This window comes from Scyliorhinus canicula, chromosome 3 (assembly GCF_902713615.1).
Source record: "Scyliorhinus canicula chromosome 3, sScyCan1.1, whole genome shotgun sequence".
In the NCBI taxonomy this organism is placed as follows: domain Eukaryota; kingdom Metazoa; phylum Chordata; class Chondrichthyes; order Carcharhiniformes; family Scyliorhinidae; genus Scyliorhinus; species Scyliorhinus canicula.
In genome coordinates this window covers 23,418,067-23,439,660 of record NC_052148.1, presented here as the reverse complement: position 1 = coordinate 23,439,660, position 21,594 = coordinate 23,418,067, and the positions used below count along the sequence as shown (strand labels likewise).

The following is a 21,594-nucleotide window of genomic DNA, read 5'->3' as shown; positions in this document are numbered from 1 at the left end:
CCACCGCCCACAGAACCGGTTCCAATGTCCCAAACTTCTGAACCCCTCCCTCCTGCACCATCTCTCAAGCCACGTATTCATTCTGACTATTCTTGAGTTTCTACTCTGACTGTCCCGGGGCACTGGTAGCAATCCAGAGATTAATACCTTTGAGGTCGCAGACACCGGGAGAACGTGCAGACTCCGCACAGACAGTGGCCCAAGCTGGGAATCGAACCTGGATCCTTGAGCTGTGAAGCAATAGTGCTACCTACTGTCCTATCGTGCTGGCCCTTGACCCATAATGAAAGCACAACTCGGACCCCAAATACTACCCTTTTTGTGGATATAAATTGTTCACCAATTTATTTTAAGGTCTTCTTAATGCATTAGTATTTTTTATTGGGAAGTACAGACCCTTATTTGGAGGGAGAGAGGTAACAATCAGTGAAAGCCAAACCATCTCCCTTTGAAATTTACTGATACCATTATCATGAGAGTTCACCCACCTCAAATATTTTTAAAGACGCAACTGACCAGCAGATTAACTTGACCCAACATATCCCTGATGGGCAGCACGGTAGCACTGTGGCTTCACAGGGCTAGGGTCCCAGGTTCGATTCCCCACTGGGTCACTGCTGAGTCTGCACGTTCTCCACGTCTGCATGGGTTTCCTCCGGGTGCTCCGGTTTCCTCCCACAGTCCAAAGACATTCAGGTTAGGTGGATTGGCTATGCTAAATTGCCCTTAGTGACCAAAAAGGTTAGATGGGGTTATTGGGTTACGGGGATAGGGTGGAAATGAGGGCTTAAGTGGGTCGGTGCGGCCTCGATGGACCGAATGGCATCCTTCTGCACTGTATGTTCTATGTCCTATGTTTATCAACATCATGGCCAGGAGCAGTGCAAAAGTAGGGTGATCTGAAGATGGTTCATCACCTGATCCCTTAAACCCTCACAAACATCGGCATCATGGATAGAAGCCTTGTGAACTCTGAGGATAGTGTAGAACTTCAAAAGGACATAGACAAGTTGAAGGAATAAGCAGAAAAGTAGAGTTGAAATTCAATGCAGCTAAGTGTGAAAGTGTTTGCTAACTAAAAGGTACAATTCTAAAGGGGGTGCAGGAACAGACAGACCAGCGTGGATATGGACAAAAGTAATTAAAGGTGGGAGGACAGGTTGACAGAGCGATTAATAAGGTATAAAGTTCCTGAGCTGTATTAATAGAGATATGGAGTACAAAAGCAAGGTGGTTATGGTAAATCTGTATAAAACACTGGTTTGGCTTGAACTAGGAGTATTGCATTCAGTTCAAGGCAACACACTTTAGGAAGGATGCAAAGGCATTGGAGAGGGTGTGGAGATTTATGAGAATAGTTCGCAGGATGAGGAACTTCAGATATGGAGATAGTTAAGAGAACACTTTTCCTTGGAGATGGTTGAGGGAAGATTTGTTCAAAGCTATTTAAAATCAGAAGGGGGCTGGATTAATTGCCACAGAAACTGCAGCAATTCAAGGTAGCAGCACAGCACCTTCAGAGGATAAACATGGATAGGCCTATATGCAGCCTGACCAAAGCCATCCAAATCACACACATACAAAAAAACTAAAAACCGTTAAACTCACAGCATTGACTCACTCCTACTCTCAGCCCGTCTCCTCGTCCTGGGCTACATCCCACTCATCAACACAGGACTTCATTTTTAACAATAAGTCCTTCTAAAATTCACCAATGCATAACTTTCCTTTCATCTATACAACTGCAAACAATTCAATGGCATAGAACTATCAGATGAACTCTCTTTAATAAATCAATGCTGATTGTCTATGATTAGATTGTTATTTTCTAACCTGCCCATGATGTTACAGACACATCGTCAGTCATCAACAATGGCCAAAAGATTGAAGCAGCGCGTTTTAAGACAGAGCACAAAGATCGATTAGTTCCGGGGGTGATAATGTAAGAAATAGGGATTGGTTATTTTATAAACAAACTTTATTAAAACAAAAAGAAAACAATATTGAAACTTTTAAACTTCACACTAACACTTTTAAACTTCACACTAACACTAACGTATCACATGCAGTTTCTTAACCTTAACATTAGTTCCCATCAAACAGCACTTTTCACAAAAATACAGCTCTCATCCCACTTATACATTCAGGCAAAGGCAAAACTTGCATTGAGGAGGCAATCTTTCTCCTTTTAGGGACATTTGTTCGGAACCCTTTTCCAAAGCCTTCTCTATGGCTTTTTCCTAACATTTTCAAAGGCTGCTTACATCCTTCACCCTTTGCCTGTTCCAAATCAAGACTCTCTCTCTCTCCCTCCAAGCTCTGCCAGCCCTTCAAACAATGGTCCTCCTCTGGCATGTCCAGACTGGAACTATCAACTGTAATTTGGACTGCTTGACTGCCCACTCCCACTTACAAAAAAGACCAGAACTAGAACATAGAACATTACAGCACAGTACAGGCCCTTCATGTTGCGTCAACCTGCGAAACCACACCAAAGCCCATCTACACTATTCCCTTATCATCCATATATTTCTCCAATGGCCATTTAAATGCCCTTAATGTTGGCGAGTCCACTACTATTGCAGGCAGGGCATTCCACAACCTAACTACTCTGAGTAAAGAACCTACCTCTGACATCTGTCCTATATCTGTCCTATACCAGGGTCCCAGGTTCGATTCCCGGCTGGGTCACTGTCTGTGTGGAGTCTGCACGTCCTCCCCGTGTGTGCGTGGGTTTCCTCCGGGTGCTCCGGTTTCCTCCCACAGTCCAAAGATGTGCGGGTTAGGTGGATTGGCCATGCTAAATTGCCCGTAGTGTCCTAAAAAGTAAGGTTCAGGGGGAGTTGTTGGGTTACGGGTATAGGGTGGATACCTGAGTTTGAGTAGGGTGATCATTGCTCGGCACAACATCGAGGGCCGAAGGGCCTGTTCTGTGCTGTACTGTTCTAAATCTATCTCTCCTCAATTTAAAGCTATGTCCCCTCGTGCCAGCCATCATCCGACGAAAAAGGCTCTCACTGTCCACCTAACTAATCCTCTGATCATCTTGTGTCCCTCAATTAAGTCACCTCTTGACTTTGGCCACAACAGAAGTAGGGCTCACTGGTCTATAGTTACCGGCGTTGTCTCTACTCCCCTTCGTGAACAAGGGGACAACATTTGCTATCCTCCAGTCTTCTGGCACTATTCCTGTAGACAATGACGACATAAAGATCAAAGCCAAAGGCTCAGCAATCTCCTCCCTAGCTTCCCAGAGAATCAGCAACAACGGGGCCGAGGTGGAGATGGTTAGCAGTTTCAAATTCCTAGGGGTGCACATCACCAAAAATCTGTCCTGGTCCACTCACGTCGACGCTATCACCAAGAAAGCACAACAGCGCCTATACTTCCTCAGGAAACTAAGGAAATTCGGCATGTACACATTAACCCTTACCAACTTTTACAGATGCACTATAGAAAGCATCTATCGAGCTGCATCACAGCCTGGTATGGCAACTACTCGGCCCAGGACCGCAATGAACTTCAGAGAGTCGTGAATACCACCCAGTCCATGACACAAACCTGCCTCCCATCCATGGACTCCATCTACACCTCCCGCTGCCGGGGGAAAGCGGGCAGCACAACCAAGGATCCCTCCCACCCGGCTTACTCACTTTTCCAACTTCTTTCATCGGGCAGGAGATACAGAAGTCTGAGTACACGCACGAACAGACTAAAATACAGCTTCTTCCCCACTGTCACGAGACTCCTGAATGACCCTCTTATTGACTGACCTCATTAACACTACACCCTGTATGCTTCATCCGATGCCAATGCTTACGTAGGTACACTGTATATCTTGTGTTGCCCTATTATGTATTTTCTTGAATTTTGTTTAATTCCCTTTTCTTCCATGTACGGAATGATCTGTTGAGCTGCTTGCAGAAAAATATTTTTCACTGTACCTCGGTACACGTGACAATAATCCAATCCAATCCTTCACATCTCATCTTTACATAAGCCTCCTTCTTCCTCTTGACAAGTGATTCAACTACTTTTGTAAACCACGGTTCCCTCGCTCGACCACTTCCTCCCTGCCTGACAGGTACATACTTATCAAGGACACGCAGTAGCTGTTACTTGAATGAGCTCCACATTTCACTTGTGCCCATCCCCTGCAGTTTCCTTCCCCATCCTGTGCATCCTAAGTATTGCCTCAACGCATCATAATTGCCTTTCCCCCAGCTATAACTCTTGCCCTGCGGTATATACCTATCCCTTTCCATCGCTAAAGTAAACGTAACTGAATTGTGGTCACTATCACCAAAGTGCTCACCTACCTCCAAATCTAGCACCTGTCCTGGTTCATTACCCAGTACCAAATCCAATGTGGCCTCGCCTCTTGTTGGCCTATCTACATACTGTGTCAGGAAACTCTCCTGCACACATTGGACAAAAACTGACCCATCTCAAGTACTCGATCTATCACATTTCCAGTCAATATTTGGAAAGTTAAAGCCCCCCATAACAACTCCCCTGATACTTTCGCTCCTATCCAGAATCATCTTTGCAATCCTTTCCTCTACATCTCTGGAACTTTTCTGAGGCCTATAGAAAACTCCCAACAGGGTAACCTCTCCTTTCCTGTTTCTAACCTCAGCCCACAATGCCTCAGTAGACGAGTCCTCATCAAACATCCTTTCTGCCACCGTAATACTGTCCTTGACTAACAATGCCACCCCTCCCCCTCTTTTACCACCTTCCCTGAGCTTACTGAAATATCTAAACCCCTGAACCTGCAATAACCATTCCTGTCTCTGCTCTAGCCACAACACCGAAGTCCCAGGCACCAACCCATGCTACAAGTTCACCCACCTTATTCCGGATGCTCCCGGCGTTGAAGTAGACACACTTTAAACCACCTTCCTGCCTGCCGGTACACTCCTGCAACCTTGAATCCTTACTCATGACCTCACTACTCTTAACCTCTGGAGCTACAATTTAGGTTCCCAACCCCCTGCTGAATTAGTTTAAACCCTGCCGAAGAGCATTAGCAACTTTCCCCCTCAGGATATTGGTACCCCTCAGGTCCATGTGTAGACCATTCCCCTTTGGCGAGGTCCCACCTATCCCAGAATGACACCCAATTATCCAGATATCTGAAACCCTCCCTCCTGCACCATCGCTGTAGCCACATGTTCAACTGCTCTCTCTACCTATTCCTCGTCTCACTAGCACGTGGACAGGTAACAACCCAGAGATAATAACTCTGTTTGTTCTAACTCTAAGTTTCCACCCTAGCTCCCTGAATTCCTGCCTTACATCCCTATCCCTTTTCCTACCTATGTTGTTGGTGCCTACATGGACGACTTGGGGCTGCTCCCCCTCCCCTTTAAGGATACCGAAAACACGATCCGAGACATCACGGACCCTGGCACCTGGGAAGCAACACACCAACTCTCTCGTTCCCACACAATCTCCTATCTTTCCCCTTAATATTGGAGTCTCCAATGACTAATGCTCTACTCCTCTCCCCCCTTACTTCTGAGCAACAGGGACAGACGTTGTGCCAGAGACCTGTACCCCATGACTTACCCCTGGTAAGAACTATGCCATTCATATGTAATTCCCTTTCCATTGATCGACAAATAGGGCATCAGACACTGCAATAGGACAATGGCTTGTCAAACAAGGTTATCCTGAATGACAATGGATCTTGTGTAGATCATCCTGGTTGAACGGGCATCCTGGTAACAAGGTTACGTCAGAATGGGACCATGGTAACTCAGGTTATGGTTGTATCCTCCCGCGTCTGCAGCTAGCAGTCTTCTCTTTGTCTGTTTAACCCCTAAATTGCCTGCTACATTTTGGACCCAATTTCTGGACCCAAGTTCCAAATACGTCCCTATCATGACAATGAGCAGACCCTATCTTTCCAACTCACTGATCACATGGTTACAAAGATCACTTGAGCATCAACATTTTTTTGTGACCACCTTGCATGGAAAGGGGTTTTTCATCAAGGTGAAAAATTACACTTCAATGGATTAAAGGCAAATGCTATTTCAGGCAAAACTCATGGAAAAAAATCAACCACTTGCACTCAACACTCACCATGTACTTGTATCCACATCGTACTTGTACAGGTCATCAGTAAGGCCATACTTGTTAGCACTGACAGCTTTGTATCCACCATGAATGTAAATTCCCCTTGACTCGGGGTCGAAAACACTGCTGTGACCATATCCTCCTTGAACCAAGGCCCCATTTGTTTGCTGAATATACCATGTATTTTTACCTGTTTTAAAAAGAAACTGCATATTATTCAAAGTCATATCCTCAAACACAATCAACATTCATGTTGAATCTTGAAATATAATGAGTCTACATCACAACAGAAAAGGAGGTAAAGTTATGCAGACATTGCCTGCCAATAATTAAATGCCAAGTCCCTTTCCCCTGCTTTCTCAGCATAGCCTTTTCATTTTCTTCGAAAAGGATTAAACTCAGCAGGTTTTTTTTTCATGCAAATCATCGTCAACATGAAATTATACTCAGACCAGCTCCACTGTGCAATACTGGGCCTTCATTTCCTCAATGAAACAGGAAAGCCAACAGCACAGAACTGCAGACAAGCTGATTTGAGAGGTTGGTCAGTTTATTAGGGGGTTCCGATGGTGGTCAGGGAAGCATTGTCTCCAATAACCGAGAGGCAACATGGAGCTTGTTGGGCCTGGAAGAAAGAGTGCTGTGAAGGTACTTGCTTCATGGATTCGGTCCTTTTTCATCTGCTGGGCACCCAGCCATTTGCGGCCTAAAATAAAATTGTGGTTAAAATTAAGACATGCAGCTTTATTAAAATGCTTAAACTGACTGACCCACCTTTTGCAAACTGATTGGTCACCCTCAGACCAATCAGGTAGTTAGATAGTCTGTTGACACTCAAGTGTCACGTAACATAGCCACATTGGTTACTAGGGAAAATACCAGTGATCAGCACTGGTATGCAGTTCCTTCAAGCAAGACAAAATTCTCCAAGTACTCGATTTAATATTTAAAATAAAACACTCCCTCATCCACATAAACCAAATGAATCCACCGAATCCCCAGGAAGCCTTTTCCCAAAAATCCATCTTTGGAACATGGCCTTTTCACAATCTTGTGGAAGAGTAACTTTGCTTGTTCCTCCATTCTAAGTTTATCTATGGGTTAGGCTAGGATCCAAAGTGATCTCAACAATTATTCCAATGAACGAACTGCCCAAGTCATACCTCCTGCAGACAAATCATGATCCAAGTAGAAAATGCTCCACATCAGCTAGCAACACCAGTGAGCTCATCACGTTTCACTTTACCAACACATGCCATTTAGAGGTCTGACCAATGCCCTGAAGAATGTTTGATGCAATATGTTCAGATTGATTTACAAATATGATTAAATGGCCCTAAATATGATTAAATGACAGTGATGTCTCGGATCTTGTTTTCCGGGTCCTTAAGGGGGAGGGGGAGCAGCCCCAAGTCGTAGTCCACATTGGCACTAACGACATAGGTAGGAAAGGGGACAAGGATGTCAGGCAGGCCTTTAGGGAGCTAGGATGGAAGCTCAGAGCGAGAACAAACAGAGTTGTTATCTCTGGGTTGTTGCCCGTGCCACGTGATAGTGAGATGAGGAATAGGGAGAGAGAGAGCAATTAAACACGTGGCTACAGGGATGGTGCAGGCAGGAGGGATTCAGGTTTCTGGATAACTGGGGCTCTTTCTGGGGAAGGTGGATCCTCTATAGACAGGGTGGTCAACATCTGAACCTGAGGGGCACCAATATCCTGGGGGGGGAGATTTGTTAGCGCTCTTTGGTGGGGTTTAAACTAATTCAGCAGGGGCATGGGAACCTGGATTGTAGTTTTGGGGTACGGGAGATTGAGTATAGAGGTCAGGAGCACAGATTTGACTTCGCAGGAGGGTGCCAGTGTTCAGGTAGGTGGTTTGGTGTGTCTACTTCAATGCCAGGAGTATACAAAATAAGGTAGGGGAACTGGCAGCATGGGTTGGTACCTGGGACTTCGATGTTGTGGCCATTTCAGAGACATGGATAGAGCAGGGACAGGAATGGTTGTTGCAGGTTCCAGGGTTTAGGTGTTTTAGTAAGCTCAGAGAAGGGGGCAAAAGAGGGGGAGGTGTGGCACTGCTAGTCAAGGACAGTATTACGGTGGCGGAAAGGATGCTAGATGGGGACTCTTCTTCCGAGGTAGTATGGGCTGAGGTTAGAAACAGGAAAGGAGAGGTCACCCTGTTGGGAGTTTTCTATAGGCCACCTAATAGTTCCAGGGATGTAGAGGAAAGGATGGCGAAGATGATTCTGGAAAAGAGCGAAAGTAACAGGGTAGTTGTTATGGGAGACTTTAACTTTCCAAATATTGACTGGAAAAGATATAGTTCAAGTACATTAGATGGGTCGTTCTTTGTACAATGTGTGCAGGAGGGTTTCCTGACACAATATGTTGACAGGCCAACAAGAGGCGAGGCCACATTGGATTTGGTTTTGGGTAATGAACCAGGCCAGGTGTTAGATCAGGAGGTAGGTGAGCACTTTGGAAACAGTGACCACAATTCGGTGACCTTTACGTTAGTGATGGAAAGGGATAAGTACACCCCGCAGGGCAAGAGTTATAGCTGGGGGAAGGGCAATTATGATGCGATTAGACATGACTTAGGATGTGTAGGTTGGAGAAGTAGGCTGCAAGGGTTGGGCACACTGGATATGTGGAGCTTGTTCAAGGAAAAGCTATTGCATGTTCTTGATACGTACGTACCAGTCAGGCAGGGAGGAAGGGGTCGAGCGAGGGAACCGTGGTTTACCAAAGAAGTGGAATCTCTTGTTAAGAGGAAGAAGGAGGCCTATGTGAAGATGAGGCGTGAAGTTTCAGTTGGGGCGTTTGATAGTTACAAGGAAGCGAGGAAGGATCTAAAGAGAGAGCTAAGACGAGCAAGATGGGGACATGAGAAGTCTTTGGCAGGTAGGATCAAGGAAAACCCAAAAGCTTTCTATGGGTATGTCAGGGATAAAAGAATGACTAGGGTAAGAGTAGGGCCAGTCAAGGACAGTGGTGGGAAGTTGTGTGGGGAGGCTGAGGAGATAAGCGAGATACTAAATGAATACTTTTCGTCAGTATTCACTCAGGAAAAAGATAATGTTGTGGAGGAGAATGCTGAGACCCAGGCTATTAGAATAGATGGCATTGAGGTGCGTAGGGAAGAAGTGTTGGCAATTCTGGACAAGGTGAAAATAGATAAGTCCCCGGGGCCGGATGGGATTTATCCTAGGATTCTCTGGGAAGCCAGGGAAGAGATTGCTGAGCCTTTGGCTTTGATTTTTAGGTCATCATTGGCTACAGGAATAGTGCCAGAGGACTGGAGGATAGCAAATGTGGTCCCTTTGTTCAAGAAGGGGAGTAGAGATAACCCCGGTAACTATAGGCCGGTGAGCCTAACGTCTGTGGTGGGTAAAGTCTTGGAGAGGATTATGAAAGATACGATTTATAATCATCTAGATAGGAATAATATGATTAGGGACAGTCAGCACGGCTTTGTGAAGGGTAGGTCATGCCTCACAAACCTTATCGAGTTCTTTGAGAAGGTGACTGAACAGGTAGACGAGGGTAGAGCAGTTGATGTGGTGTATATGGATTTCAGTAAAGCGTTTGATAAGGTTCCCCACGGTCGGCTATTGCAGAAAATACAGAGGCTGGGGATTGAGGGTGATTTAGAGATGTGGATCAGAAATTGGCTAGTTGAAAGAAGACAGAGAGTGGTAGTTGATGGGAAATGTTCAGAATGGAGTTCAGTTACGAGTGGCGTACCACAAGGATCTGTTCTGGGGCCGTTGCTGTTTGTCATTTTTATAAATGACCTAGAGGAGGGCACAGAAGGTTGGGTGAGTAAATTTGCAGACGACACTAAAGTCGATGGAGTTGTAGACAGTGTGGAAGGATGTTGCAGGTTACAGAGGGACATAAGCTGCAGAGCTGGGCTGAGAGGTGGCAAATGGAGTTTAATGTAGAGAAGTGTGAGGTGATTCACTTTGGAAAGAATAACAGGAATGCGGAATATTTGGCTAATGGTAAAATTCTTGGCAGTGTGGATGAGCAGAGGGATCTCGGTGTCCATGTACATAGATCCCTGAAAGTTGCCACCCAGGTTGATAGGGTTGTGAAGAAGGCCTATGGTGTGTTGGCCTTTATTGGTAGAGGGATCGAGTTCCGGAGCCATGAGGTCATGTTGCAGCTGTACAAAACTCTAGTACGGCCGCATTTGGAGTATTGCGTACAGTTCTGGTCGCCTCATTATAGGAAGGATGTGGAAGCTTTGGAACGGGTGCAGAGGAGATTTACCAGGATGTTGCCTGGTATGGAGGGAAAATCTTATGAGGAAAGGCTGATGGACTTGAGGTTGTTTTCGTTAGAGAGAAGGTTAAGAGGTGACTTAATAGAGGCATAAAAAATGATCAGAGGGTTAGATAGGGTGGACAGTGAGAGCCTTCTCCCGCGGATGGAGGTGGCTAGCACGAGAGGACATAGCCTTAAATTGAGGGGTAATAGATATAGGACAGACGTCAGAGGTAGGTTTTTTACGCAAAGAGTGGTGAGGCCGTGGAATGCCCTACCTGCAACAGTAGTGAACTCGCCAACATTGAGGGCATTTAAAAGTTTATTGGATAAGCATATGGATGATAATGGCATAGTGTAGGTTAGCTGGCCTTTAGTTTTTGACTTCCCATGTCGGTGCAACATCGTGGGCCGAAGGGCCTGTACTGCGCTGTATCGTTCTATGTTCTATGTGGAAGGTTTGCACATTTGGAAGCATTTAAAATATTAGAGAAATCCTGGCATACAGTGTCCCAGTAAAATAAATTTTGATTTTGATAGAATTCAATTATGAAGCAATCAGATCTGGAAGTAATATTCCAGCTAATTAACTGGAGCCTTATTTTTACACTTTATATGATTTATATGCGTCAGTTAAGCATACAGCTCTAAATTCAGCTACAGTTTTAGCCTGCTCCTATATAACGGAACACAATCCCTATATACAATTAAATAGGGGTGGCATGGTGACACGGTGGTTAGCACTGCTGCCTCACAGCTCCAGGGACCCGGGTTTAATTCCAGCCTCGAGCGACTGTGTGGAGTTTTCACTTTCTCTCCGTGTCTGCATGAGTTTCCCCCGGGTGCTCCAGTTTACTCCCATATGCAGGTTCGGTGGATTGACCAAGCCACATTGGCCCTTGGTGTCCAAAAGGGTAGGTGAGGTTACAAGGATAGGGTGGAGGCGTGGGATTAAGTGGGGTGTGCTCTTTCTAAGAGCCGGTGCAGACTCCTTCTGCACTGTAAATTCTACGATTCTATGAAATACTCAATTACTGTAAAATTAACAGTTTTCAGGAAAGCAGAGGTAGTTTTAAACAAAGTATATTTGTACTGTTAAATATTAGAAATAAGGTGTAGATATAAGTGGGTTTAATTTATTTCTATGTAAGGATGGGTAAACCAATTGTTAGATTCATGTTAAACAAAGGTGCGTTCATCTGGGTTCTTTTTAGACTTTTGATAAAACTGTGCTTCTATTGTACTGAGGGGGTTACGGTGTGAAAAGTAAACAAGCTGGGAGAAATATATAGTCTTGCTTGGTTATCAAGGGCCCCTTTAGGGTAGGAAAGCGTTTTGGAAAGTTTTGGCTGAATTAATTAGCAGTTGGAGCCAGGAAGTGAGAGGGTGAATAGCTCTCAGCTCTGTTCGAAGCACAAAAGCCATTCAATGGTGCATGAAAGCAAGTTCCAGGGAAACTAAAGGGCGGGTGGTTCCAGAAACCAGGGAATGGAAAAGAACAACCAGGAATATGAAGCAAAAATTATCAAAGAGGAACTGCCTTTGGGAACAGAATACTGCTTATGGAAGTTAAAGTCAGAGAAGAGCTGATGAGGCTGGCTATAGATAAGCCACATATCTGAAGCCATCGCACGGTTTGGTGTCCCTATATTCTGTGTTTGAAGCGGTAGTAATCTGCTGGGGTCTGAGGACCTGACTTTGTGCAAAAGTGTTTTGGACAACAGACATCTGACATGCAAGGTGGAAAATCTGTAGCTGGATTCCTTAAGCAGAAGCTTTGTCTGAAAGGATAGTTGGAAACCTTCAGTTGATTTTTCATGAAAGTAGCTGATATAAAACATGGTTTGAAAGAAGATTTTAAAGCGTGCTTTCTGGGAGTGGAGATTGGAAACCCACAAGTGACAATCATCTGGGGGATTGTGGTGAGAAATCCACAAAAGATCGGTTGAGTGGCATCGGCCATTTGATTCAGGAGCGGGGTGTCATTTTTGCAAACCAGACATTATAATCAAACTTTTCATGTTTAACAATTTTTTTTTCCCTCATTGTGAAAGCTAATTAGCAGTCATATGACTCTATTCCTCCATGTTTCCCACAAACAAAAGTAAAAGTTACGATCTTTTGTGCCAGGGTTTCATTCTGGAATCTTCCCACACAGTAGTACCATCAATTGGGATTATAACACAGTTGAATCAAAAACAAGAGCACTGGGAAAGAGCTGTAATTTTAATCAAATGCCTGGAGCAACATCTCTCCATCTCCACATTTGAAAAAAGGATTTTTGATTCCCATTGTTCAGTCACACTGATGGCATAGCACAAGAACAACATACAGGTCATCTCTCGTGCAGATGCGGCAAATGTTTACCATCCATCTCTGGACTCCACAAATGTGCACTCAATGGGATTCTCTCGCCAGTAATTAAGGAATTAAGGCAGGATTAAGGAAATACTCCAATTTCCATACAAGTAAAATGGGCCACAGGAAAACCTGAATCCAATCCCTTGTTTTCCTGTTTTAAATACAAACGCCTGTCCATCATCTGGAGACATTTTGCAAAATTATTTCATAGGATGTGGGTGTCACTTGCTAGGTCAACACTTTTATTGCCCAACTTTAACTGCCTTTCAGAAGGTGGTCGAGAGTCACCTTCTTGAATGGTTGCAATCCACGTGGTGTAGGTACACCCACAGTACTATTAGGCAGGGAGTTTCAGGATTTTAACCCAGCGACAGTAAAGGAATGGCGATATAGTTCCCTGTCATGATGGTGGACAGACTGTTGTACAGGTCTTGCTGCAGATGAGCATGGATTACTTCAGGATTGCGATGAAATTCTCTTCAATTGCCTTGACGAGTGTGGCTTTTTTGCTGCATTGTCATGCTCATGAGGTACTTGTGCGACACTACACAGTCAGGATCCTTACAGTGATGAGACTTTCCATCAGTCGGTGCTCATTCTGAATGGTAGTTTCAGGGACTACAAGAAAAAAATCAACAACGTATTTGTTTTATACGGACAGTGTGGAATAGCCATGATAAAATGAAAACTATTGAGCCACTGAAGGAAGTGCATCTTCTATTTTTGACAAATTAACATCAAGCAATTTGTATATATGACAGCAAACAATATGGTATGTTATCATGCCCAAATACCCAACATTAACATCCTTGGTTGGCAAAGATGTCAACTTTGACCTGGAAGTTAACCAGACCAGCTAAACACTGTGGCTACAAGGGCTGATCAAATACTGGGAATTCTGCAGTGAGCATCTCACTTCCTGACTCACTGAAGCCTGTCCCATCATCTGGAAGCATCATCCAGGAGTGTGATAGATTACTCTCCACTGGATTAGTGCAGCGCCAATCTCCTCATCCACAGCAAAGAAGCCACTTGACCAGGACCTCATCCATCACCTTAACATCAATTCCCTCCATCACCGACGCGTTGTGGTTGCAGTGTACTATCTACAAGATGCATTGGAGAAAGCACCTCCCAAACCCACAATCTCTGCCATTTAGAAGGACAAAGGCAGCAGCTGCAGGGGAACCCGCCACCTGCATGTTCCCCTCCAAGTGACACACAATCCTGATTTGGAACAATATCGCCATTCCTCCACTGTTGCTGGGTCAAAATCCTGAACTTCCTTCCTGACAGCATTGTAGGTCTACCTACATCATCTGGACTGCAGTGATTCAAGAAGACAGCTAATCACCAGCTTCTCACAACAATAAATGTTGGCTTCGCCAGAGACTCACACAATCCAAGACTAATAAAAACAAAGATCCAATCGGAGCACGACACTCTGAAAAAGCTTCACGTTAGCATCAAAACTGACATCAGAATGTGGTTTGGTTTGTCTGCTGTCCCAGCTGCCCATTTGTGCAGGAAAGTGACACTCTTGAATTTATTATAAGCATGCTCAACATTCACTAATTTTACAAACAACAGGCATTTTATATGCCATTAATATCTGGTTACAACTAGCATAGAAGACCAAACTGAATGAGATTCAAAAGAACACAGTAATAAATGCCGTGTAAAAAGAAAGCAATGCGCTTCATTCAATTACTGGAAGTCAGCTGCAGTGATTGAGGAATAGCAGCTCATACATGGCTATTCGAGGAAAGGCTACTGGTTTTCAACTTGCCTAGAAAATCAACTTGCAACGTGATCCTGTAAACTCCAGTAAAAAAAATCCATTTTAGTCTTTTGCAGACACTGAAAATCTGCATCTGGTTATACACTCGACACAAATCCACTCTGTTTATAACTCGGATTGCGAAATTGTTCAAAATTCTTTGTGATTTCCTAACACACAGACTCGCCCTTCTCCCGGCCTATGACCAGCCGTGATGCTCTTCGTTTACATCACAAGTTATAATCCAGCGACCTTCACATTTCCTCCCACAAATACGGGCAAGCAATTGCCAAACCACTGATCATCCGTAAAATCGAGGTAAAGGAGCAGGCATTTATGAATCTCATGCTTTTTTTAAAATTCACTCATGGGACATTCGTGTTCCGGGTTTGGCCAGCAGTTGTAATACCCATCCCTAATTGCCCTCGAGAAGATGGTGGGGAGTCACCTTTCTGAACTGTACACCCACAGTGCTGTTCGGGAGGGAGTTCCAGGAGTGACAGCGAAGCAACAACATATATTTCTATGTCAGAATGGCGAGTTTGACTTGGGACAGGAATTTGGAGGTGCTGGTGTTCCCATGTGCCTGCTACCCTTATCCTTTGAGATGATACCAGAGGTCACATGTTTGGAAGGTGCGGTCAAGTAGCCTTGTTGAGTTGCTGCAGTGCATCTTTTAGACAGAATCGGATTCTTCTATTCCACAAATTTTCTTTACCCAACAGACAAATGGGCATGCAAGATTCTATTGAGCCAGCAGACGCCATCAACCTGGGAGAGAACACTTTCTGTAAAGAAATACAAAAACACTGCGCAAAGAACTACACTTCCAAATATCTGAAGCTAATTACCTGCCGCTTTTCCACCTGCTTAAATGGGAACAAAAACTTTGGTTGCTGTTCTCATCTTGTCAGTACTCACCAAGATTGTATCCTTGTATTTTGCTGATATATCCATAAAGTGGACAGTACCCAAAAATGACCAACATCACCACACTGCCACCTTTCAACTGCACAATATGTGCAGAATGGCCCACAACGGCGTACTGTTGCTTAGCCTTTGGAGTCAGTTGTACCCATGATTGATTCGGAATGTTAAACACCCAGAGCTGATTTGTGACGTTCCCTGTAGAATCGATTTTACCTCCATACATATAAATTCTTTCCTACAAATTAAAAAAAAAATCTAAATGAAGATTAGCATTGGTTACATTGAGGAAAATAAAGATGGAACACAAATAGGACACAAAGTAAAATCAGTTTCAAAGAAGTCACATTCTAAGCTTCAGGTGTGAGAAAGTAGTAGATATCTTCTGCACTCTACAATGATATCTGTACAGGACCTGGATTGCATACTCCATGAGGTAGCCGAAGGTAACTACAAAATAACACGTCAAATAGTTTTTACTAGTTGTTTTTTTAAAAATGTCATTCCTTTCTCAAGAGTTACAAAGCCAATGCGCAGAGTGGACAGGGCAAAGCCCTCAATCCATCTCCTTGCCTACTACACAAAACAATTAAATTTCAAATTGAATCCAGTTTATGGTCCCCACAAAAGAGACATACTAGATCCACGCTGACATGAATAGGCAATAGACCTGATCTCATTCCTGATCCTATTGCTGGCCTTAGCCAAAAGGCCGGGAAGTGATAGCGACAATGAATTGTTTCTATTTGCTCCAGAGAGACTCGGTTTCAGATGGGCAAGTCCCAGAGATGTCCTTCGCCAAAGTTCCTCAGTTTAACAATTTTTTTCTTTAAATTTGTGGCAGCATCTCCGCACAGCTTGGCTCCCATGTAATTGCCAGCAACTGACGCCTGCTGGGGGACTGGGAACACTGTGGAGCACTAGCACTTTCCACAACTAGGCAGCAGCAGAAGTCCTGCTAGATGCAAATTGCATTCCGAAAACAAACAATACTTGGTCAATTCTACAAGCTTCCTTGTTCTGAAGCACCAATGTTGCTAAATGCAAATCTCTTACCTTGTATAAAGCCACAGAATGCCCATATCTCCCAACTACCATATTTGCAGATTTCTTCAATGGAATCCATTTCAGATCTCTCAGATCATATCTGTGGGCAAGAAGTAGAGGGGGGGGGGGAATATATAAATAAATAAATTATACAGCCATACTTATTACTAATAGGATTTTCCAACACAGTTGATACCAAATTAAATCAAATCTGGGACAGAGGGAGGAATGGAGACAATGAACTGTAAATTATTGCTATCTCTGCAATGTGAACTAGCATCATCAGCAGGGGCTGGTTTAGCACAGGGCTAAAGAGCTGGCTTTTAAAGCAGACCAAGGCAGGCCAGCAGCACGGTTCAATTCCCGTACCAGCCTCCCCGAACAGGCGTCGGAATGTGGCGACTAGGGGCTTTTCACAGTCGCTTCATTTGAAGCCTACTTGTGACAATAAGCGATTTTCATTTCATTTTCATTTCATCATCCTTGAGCCAACCTTACTGTCTGCCATAGATTATAATTATAGATGGCTTGTGACATGCAAAACAACAAGACTGTTCAGTGAAAATATTACAATTCAAAATTAGTTAGCGCAGAGACACTGTGGATCCAGCAGAGGGCATTTGCTGCCAGTATTTGCTCCCATTAACAGAAGTTTGCTGGAAGATGCAATGAACTTTAGGTCTTGGAGATAAGAGCTTGGATGAATTAAATATAGACATTGTAGTACATTAACCTAACATATGCCAAGAACTTGGGAATGCAAGATCCAATCAATCAAAGGATTTTTAAAAATGTATCAAACAAAGTCACCTAAACTGACATTTGCTGAATCTGCAATGTAAAGCAGTGCCATTTGCAACATGTGTATTCAGATGTGATTTATTTAATAAATAATGCCATCTCAAGAGTGACATCTCAGAAATATCGCTTCTGCAGAAACCGGAGCACATTAGCTGCCATTACACAAAATCATGCAAAGCTGTGAGGTTAAAGGGAAAGGAGGTGATTCATGCTCAAAATTTGTTTATGAAACATAAGCAATAGCGACAGGAAAGTCATGTGAAAAGTTAGAGCAGATTTTTCAAAGGTGTTCAAACCTTCCAGAAGGACTGTTCAACGTTTCAATAGGACTGGGGAAGGGGATGAATTCAGAGAGTAGTGGGTACACCAGCATGAAAATGCAAAGGAGAGGCACGGTGGCACAGTGGTTAACACTGCTGGCTCACAGCGCCAGGAACCTGGGTTCAATTCAGACCGCGGGGTGACTGTGTGGAGTTTGCACGTTCGCCCCGTGTCTGCGTGGGTATCCTCTGGGTGTTCGGGTTTCCTCCCAGTCCAAAGATGTGCAGGGTGGGTGGACTGTACATGTTAAATTGGGTTCTGGGAAATTGATCCTGGGTTGGGTGCTCTTTCAGAGAGTTAGTGCAGACTTGTTGGGCCAAATAGCCTCCTTCTGCAAATGGGTGATTCTCTATTCTATGTCAATGATAAAGTGATCAAAAACAATGTTCTCAAAAAGGTTAGTAGCAAAAGAGTGCAATGATTTGCTCTACTTACGCTGCGACCATCTGGTACTCCGAGTAATTAAACACATAGCCTCCAATAACCCACATCATGTCATCACGGACGACTGCCTTGTGGGAAGCCCGGGCGAGCATAGGTACCCCATATTCTTTACAATCCCAAAAGGGTTGATTAGCAGGCAAAGAGCAGTCAGGACCTGTAGGGAATGTAAAAAAACTATTCTGTAGAAACACGTTTCTGCAGAGTGCATGATCACCCCGTGAAAAACATACACACATTTCAAAGGCAAACCATCAACACTTTCTGACCATGGACTGAAAATAACCACCTCGTGTGAGCGGAACAAACACATTTTGGCAAATATCCAACCTCAGTCAATAACACATTGTCACACCATCGAGACAAAAATACAATAAATATCACCATTAATTCCACACACAACAGGTCAAATTTATTTGGGAAGCAAGAAACTATAGGCCAGTTAGCTTGATGTTGGTCTGTGCAAGGGAAACCATGTTTAACCAGTAACGTGCATTCTGTAGAGGACACAAGGACTTGGCAGATGGATGTAGGTAGGTTGAATGAGTGGGGAAAAATCTGGTAATTTAAAAAAATTCTTTGATGGGATGTGGGCGCTGCTGGCAAAGCCAGCAATTCTTGCCCATCCTCCCTTTGACTGGCTTGCTGGGCCATTTCAGAAGCCAGCTTACGAGTCACCCACATTGCTCTAACTCTGGAGTCACATGCAGACCAGTCCGGGAAAGGGAAGGCAGGTTTCCTTCCCTAAAGGGGAATTAGTGAACCTGATGGGTCTTGTACATCAATCAATGATAGTTTCATGGTCGCCATTACTTGAGATGAGCTTTCAATTCCAAATTTTATGAACTAAATTGTGAATTCCAGCACATGCCGTAGTCAGAATTGAACCCATGCCCCTAAAGCATTAGTCTAAGTCACCAGTGTAGTGACATTGCCATTACACCACACAAATGTTGCCCTCCAAGTCACTCACCACCCCAACTTGGAAATGTATCGCATTGTGGGTGTACCTACATCAGATGGACTGCACCCATTCAGTAAGGCAGTTCACCATCACCTTTCTCAAGGGCAATTAGGGATGGCAATAAATTCTGGCTTAACCAGCAATGCCCACTTCCCGTGCATGAATGAAAAAAATGTGCAATTGTTCACATTGGCAGGAAGAATTCTTTAAAAAAAAAAGGGGTGTTACTTAAACAGAGAGCCACTGCAGAGTTCCACAGTGCAAAGGGTTCCAGGTGTTCTTGTACACAGGTCACAAATGGTCAGCAGCCAGGTACAATAAGTAACTAAGCAGGTTAATGGAATGTTATCCTTTATTAAGAGATGAATTGAACATAAAAGAAAGAATGTTATGCTTCAGTAATACACAACATTGGTGAGACCACATCTCGAATACTGTGCGCAGTTTTGGTCTCTTTATTTAAGGAAGGATGTCAATGCTTTGGAAGCAGTTCATTGGAGGTTTACTAGATTGATACTCATAATTAGCAGTTTGGCTTATGAGGCAAGGTTGGACAGAATGGGCCTGTTTCCACTAGAGTTTCGAAGAGTCAGGTGCGCATTGATTGAAGTATACAAGATCTGAATGGTCTTGACAATGTCGGTGTGGAAAGCATGTTTCCTCTTGTGGACGAGTCCAGAAACAGAGGGCACTGTTTGAAAATTAGGAGTCGTCCTTTTAGGACAGAGATATGGGGAATTTCTTATCTCTCAGAAGTTGGTGCAATTTTGGAACTCTCGTCTCAGAAGATGGATGAGGTGGGGTCATTGGATATTTTTACGGCCTAGATAGATGGATTCTTAGGCAAGCGAATCAAAGAATTTCGGGGTAGTTGGGAATGTGGAATTCAAAACACAAACAGATCAACCATGATCTTATTAAAAGACAGAGCAGGCTAATGGATTAAATGGCCTACTTCTGCTCCTAATTTGTTTGTTCGTATTCCACCCACTTGTACGTTAACATTTTTTAGGCATTGTTCACAGCAAGAAGCTCAGTGCAGGTGATCATGAAACTATAGGATTATTGTGAAAATCTAACTGGTTTGCTGACACCCTTCATCGAACCTGATATCCTTATGCAGTCCTTTTTTTTTAGAAAATATTTTATTGAAGCACTTGTAATTTTCACAGTTTAACACATTAACATTTCTTAAAAGAAAACCCACGTGGGCCGGCGCTCGCAAAGAAACAACAAAAAAAAACAATATCCCCTACTACCCACGTCCTATTCCCCAATTACCTGTATACGAAGTTCCCTGTACTTACTTATTACTGCCACGCCTCCTATCTCCTCCTCCCCCCCCCGCCCCCCACTGCTGCCGTTCAATTTTCTTTGAAGTTGTCGATGAACGGTTGCCATATCTGGGCAAACCAGAGTTGATCCTCTCAAGGCGAACTTGATTTTTTTTCCAGGCTGAGAAACCCTGCCATATCTCTGACCCACACACCTGACTTCAGGGGCGCAGAGTTCCTCCATACCAGCAAAATCCGTCTCCGGGCCACCAGGTAGGAGAAGGCCAGGACATTGGCCTCCCTCCCCCCCATGGCCCCCAGGTTATCTGATACCCCAAATATTGCCAGTTCTGGACTCGGGGTTACCCTCCCTTCCAGGACTTCTGACATAGCGTCCGCAAATCCCTGCCAGACTCCCTCCAACTTCGGACATGCCCTATGCACATGGTTAGCCGGGCTACCCCCACATCCATCCTCCAACTCCTCATCCGGGCTACCGTCATGTGGGCCCTGTGGACTACTTTGAACTGGATCGGGCTAAGTCTGAATTGACTCTGTTCAAGGCTTTTTCCCACTTTTCCATTTGCAGCTCTCTTCCCAGTTTCTCTTGCCACTTCCGCTTCACCTCGCTGATCGGGGCCACTCCCACTCTACCAACTCCTTGTATATCTCCAAAACCCTCCCCTCTCCAACCCCAGTTTTTGACATCACCTTATTCTGTAGTCCCTGAAAGAAGGGAAGCTTAGAAATTGCCTCTGGACAAAGTCCCAGACCTGAAGATATCGAAACCCATTCCCGCCCCGTAGCTCAAACTCCTTCTCTCATCCCTTCAAGGGCGGAGAGCCCTCCTGGATAAATAAATCCCCAAATCTCTCGATTTCTGCCTGCTGCCACCTCCTGAAGCCCCCCATCCAGCCTCCCTGGGACAAACCAGTGATTGTTACAAATCGGAGACCACACGCCCCCTCCAATCCCATGTGCTGCCTTCATTGCCCCCACACCCTTCGGGCTGCCACAGCCACAGGACTTGTAGAGTACCTCGCCGGCGAGAACGGCAGTTAGTAAAGCCTCGAAACTCGTATCCTTGCAGGATGCCTACATCATGCCAGGGCTTTGACCGTTGGAGAAATTTGGGACTAGATGCCTAGAGAAAAACTGAATGATAAATTGTACATAAGGACGCCACTGCAGAAGGACACGTTGTGTTACATCCTTTTCCATAGTTCCACTCGCTCCCAGGCCGACCCGTCCCCCATTACCTGACCATCGATATGTTTGCCGTCCAGTAATAATTAATAAAGCTCGGGAGGGCCAG

The 21,594-nt window shown here is 44.4% G+C and overlaps 1 protein-coding gene across 1 annotated transcript in view; it reads right to left on the bottom strand.

Annotated features, from left to right (window-relative positions):
• The window catches only part of atrn (attractin), a 382,044-nt gene that overhangs the window by 267,257 nt on the left and 93,193 nt on the right, over positions 1 to 21,594 (bottom strand). The window contains exons 7-10 of the mRNA XM_038792945.1: positions 18,036 to 18,198; positions 16,488 to 16,578; positions 15,426 to 15,669; positions 6,094 to 6,277 (exon numbers count right to left, since the gene is read on the bottom strand). Coding sequence (XP_038648873.1) covers positions 6,094 to 6,277; positions 15,426 to 15,669; positions 16,488 to 16,578; positions 18,036 to 18,198 — 682 coding nt within the window. The remainder of the gene's footprint in view (positions 1 to 6,093; positions 6,278 to 15,425; positions 15,670 to 16,487; positions 16,579 to 18,035; positions 18,199 to 21,594) is intronic.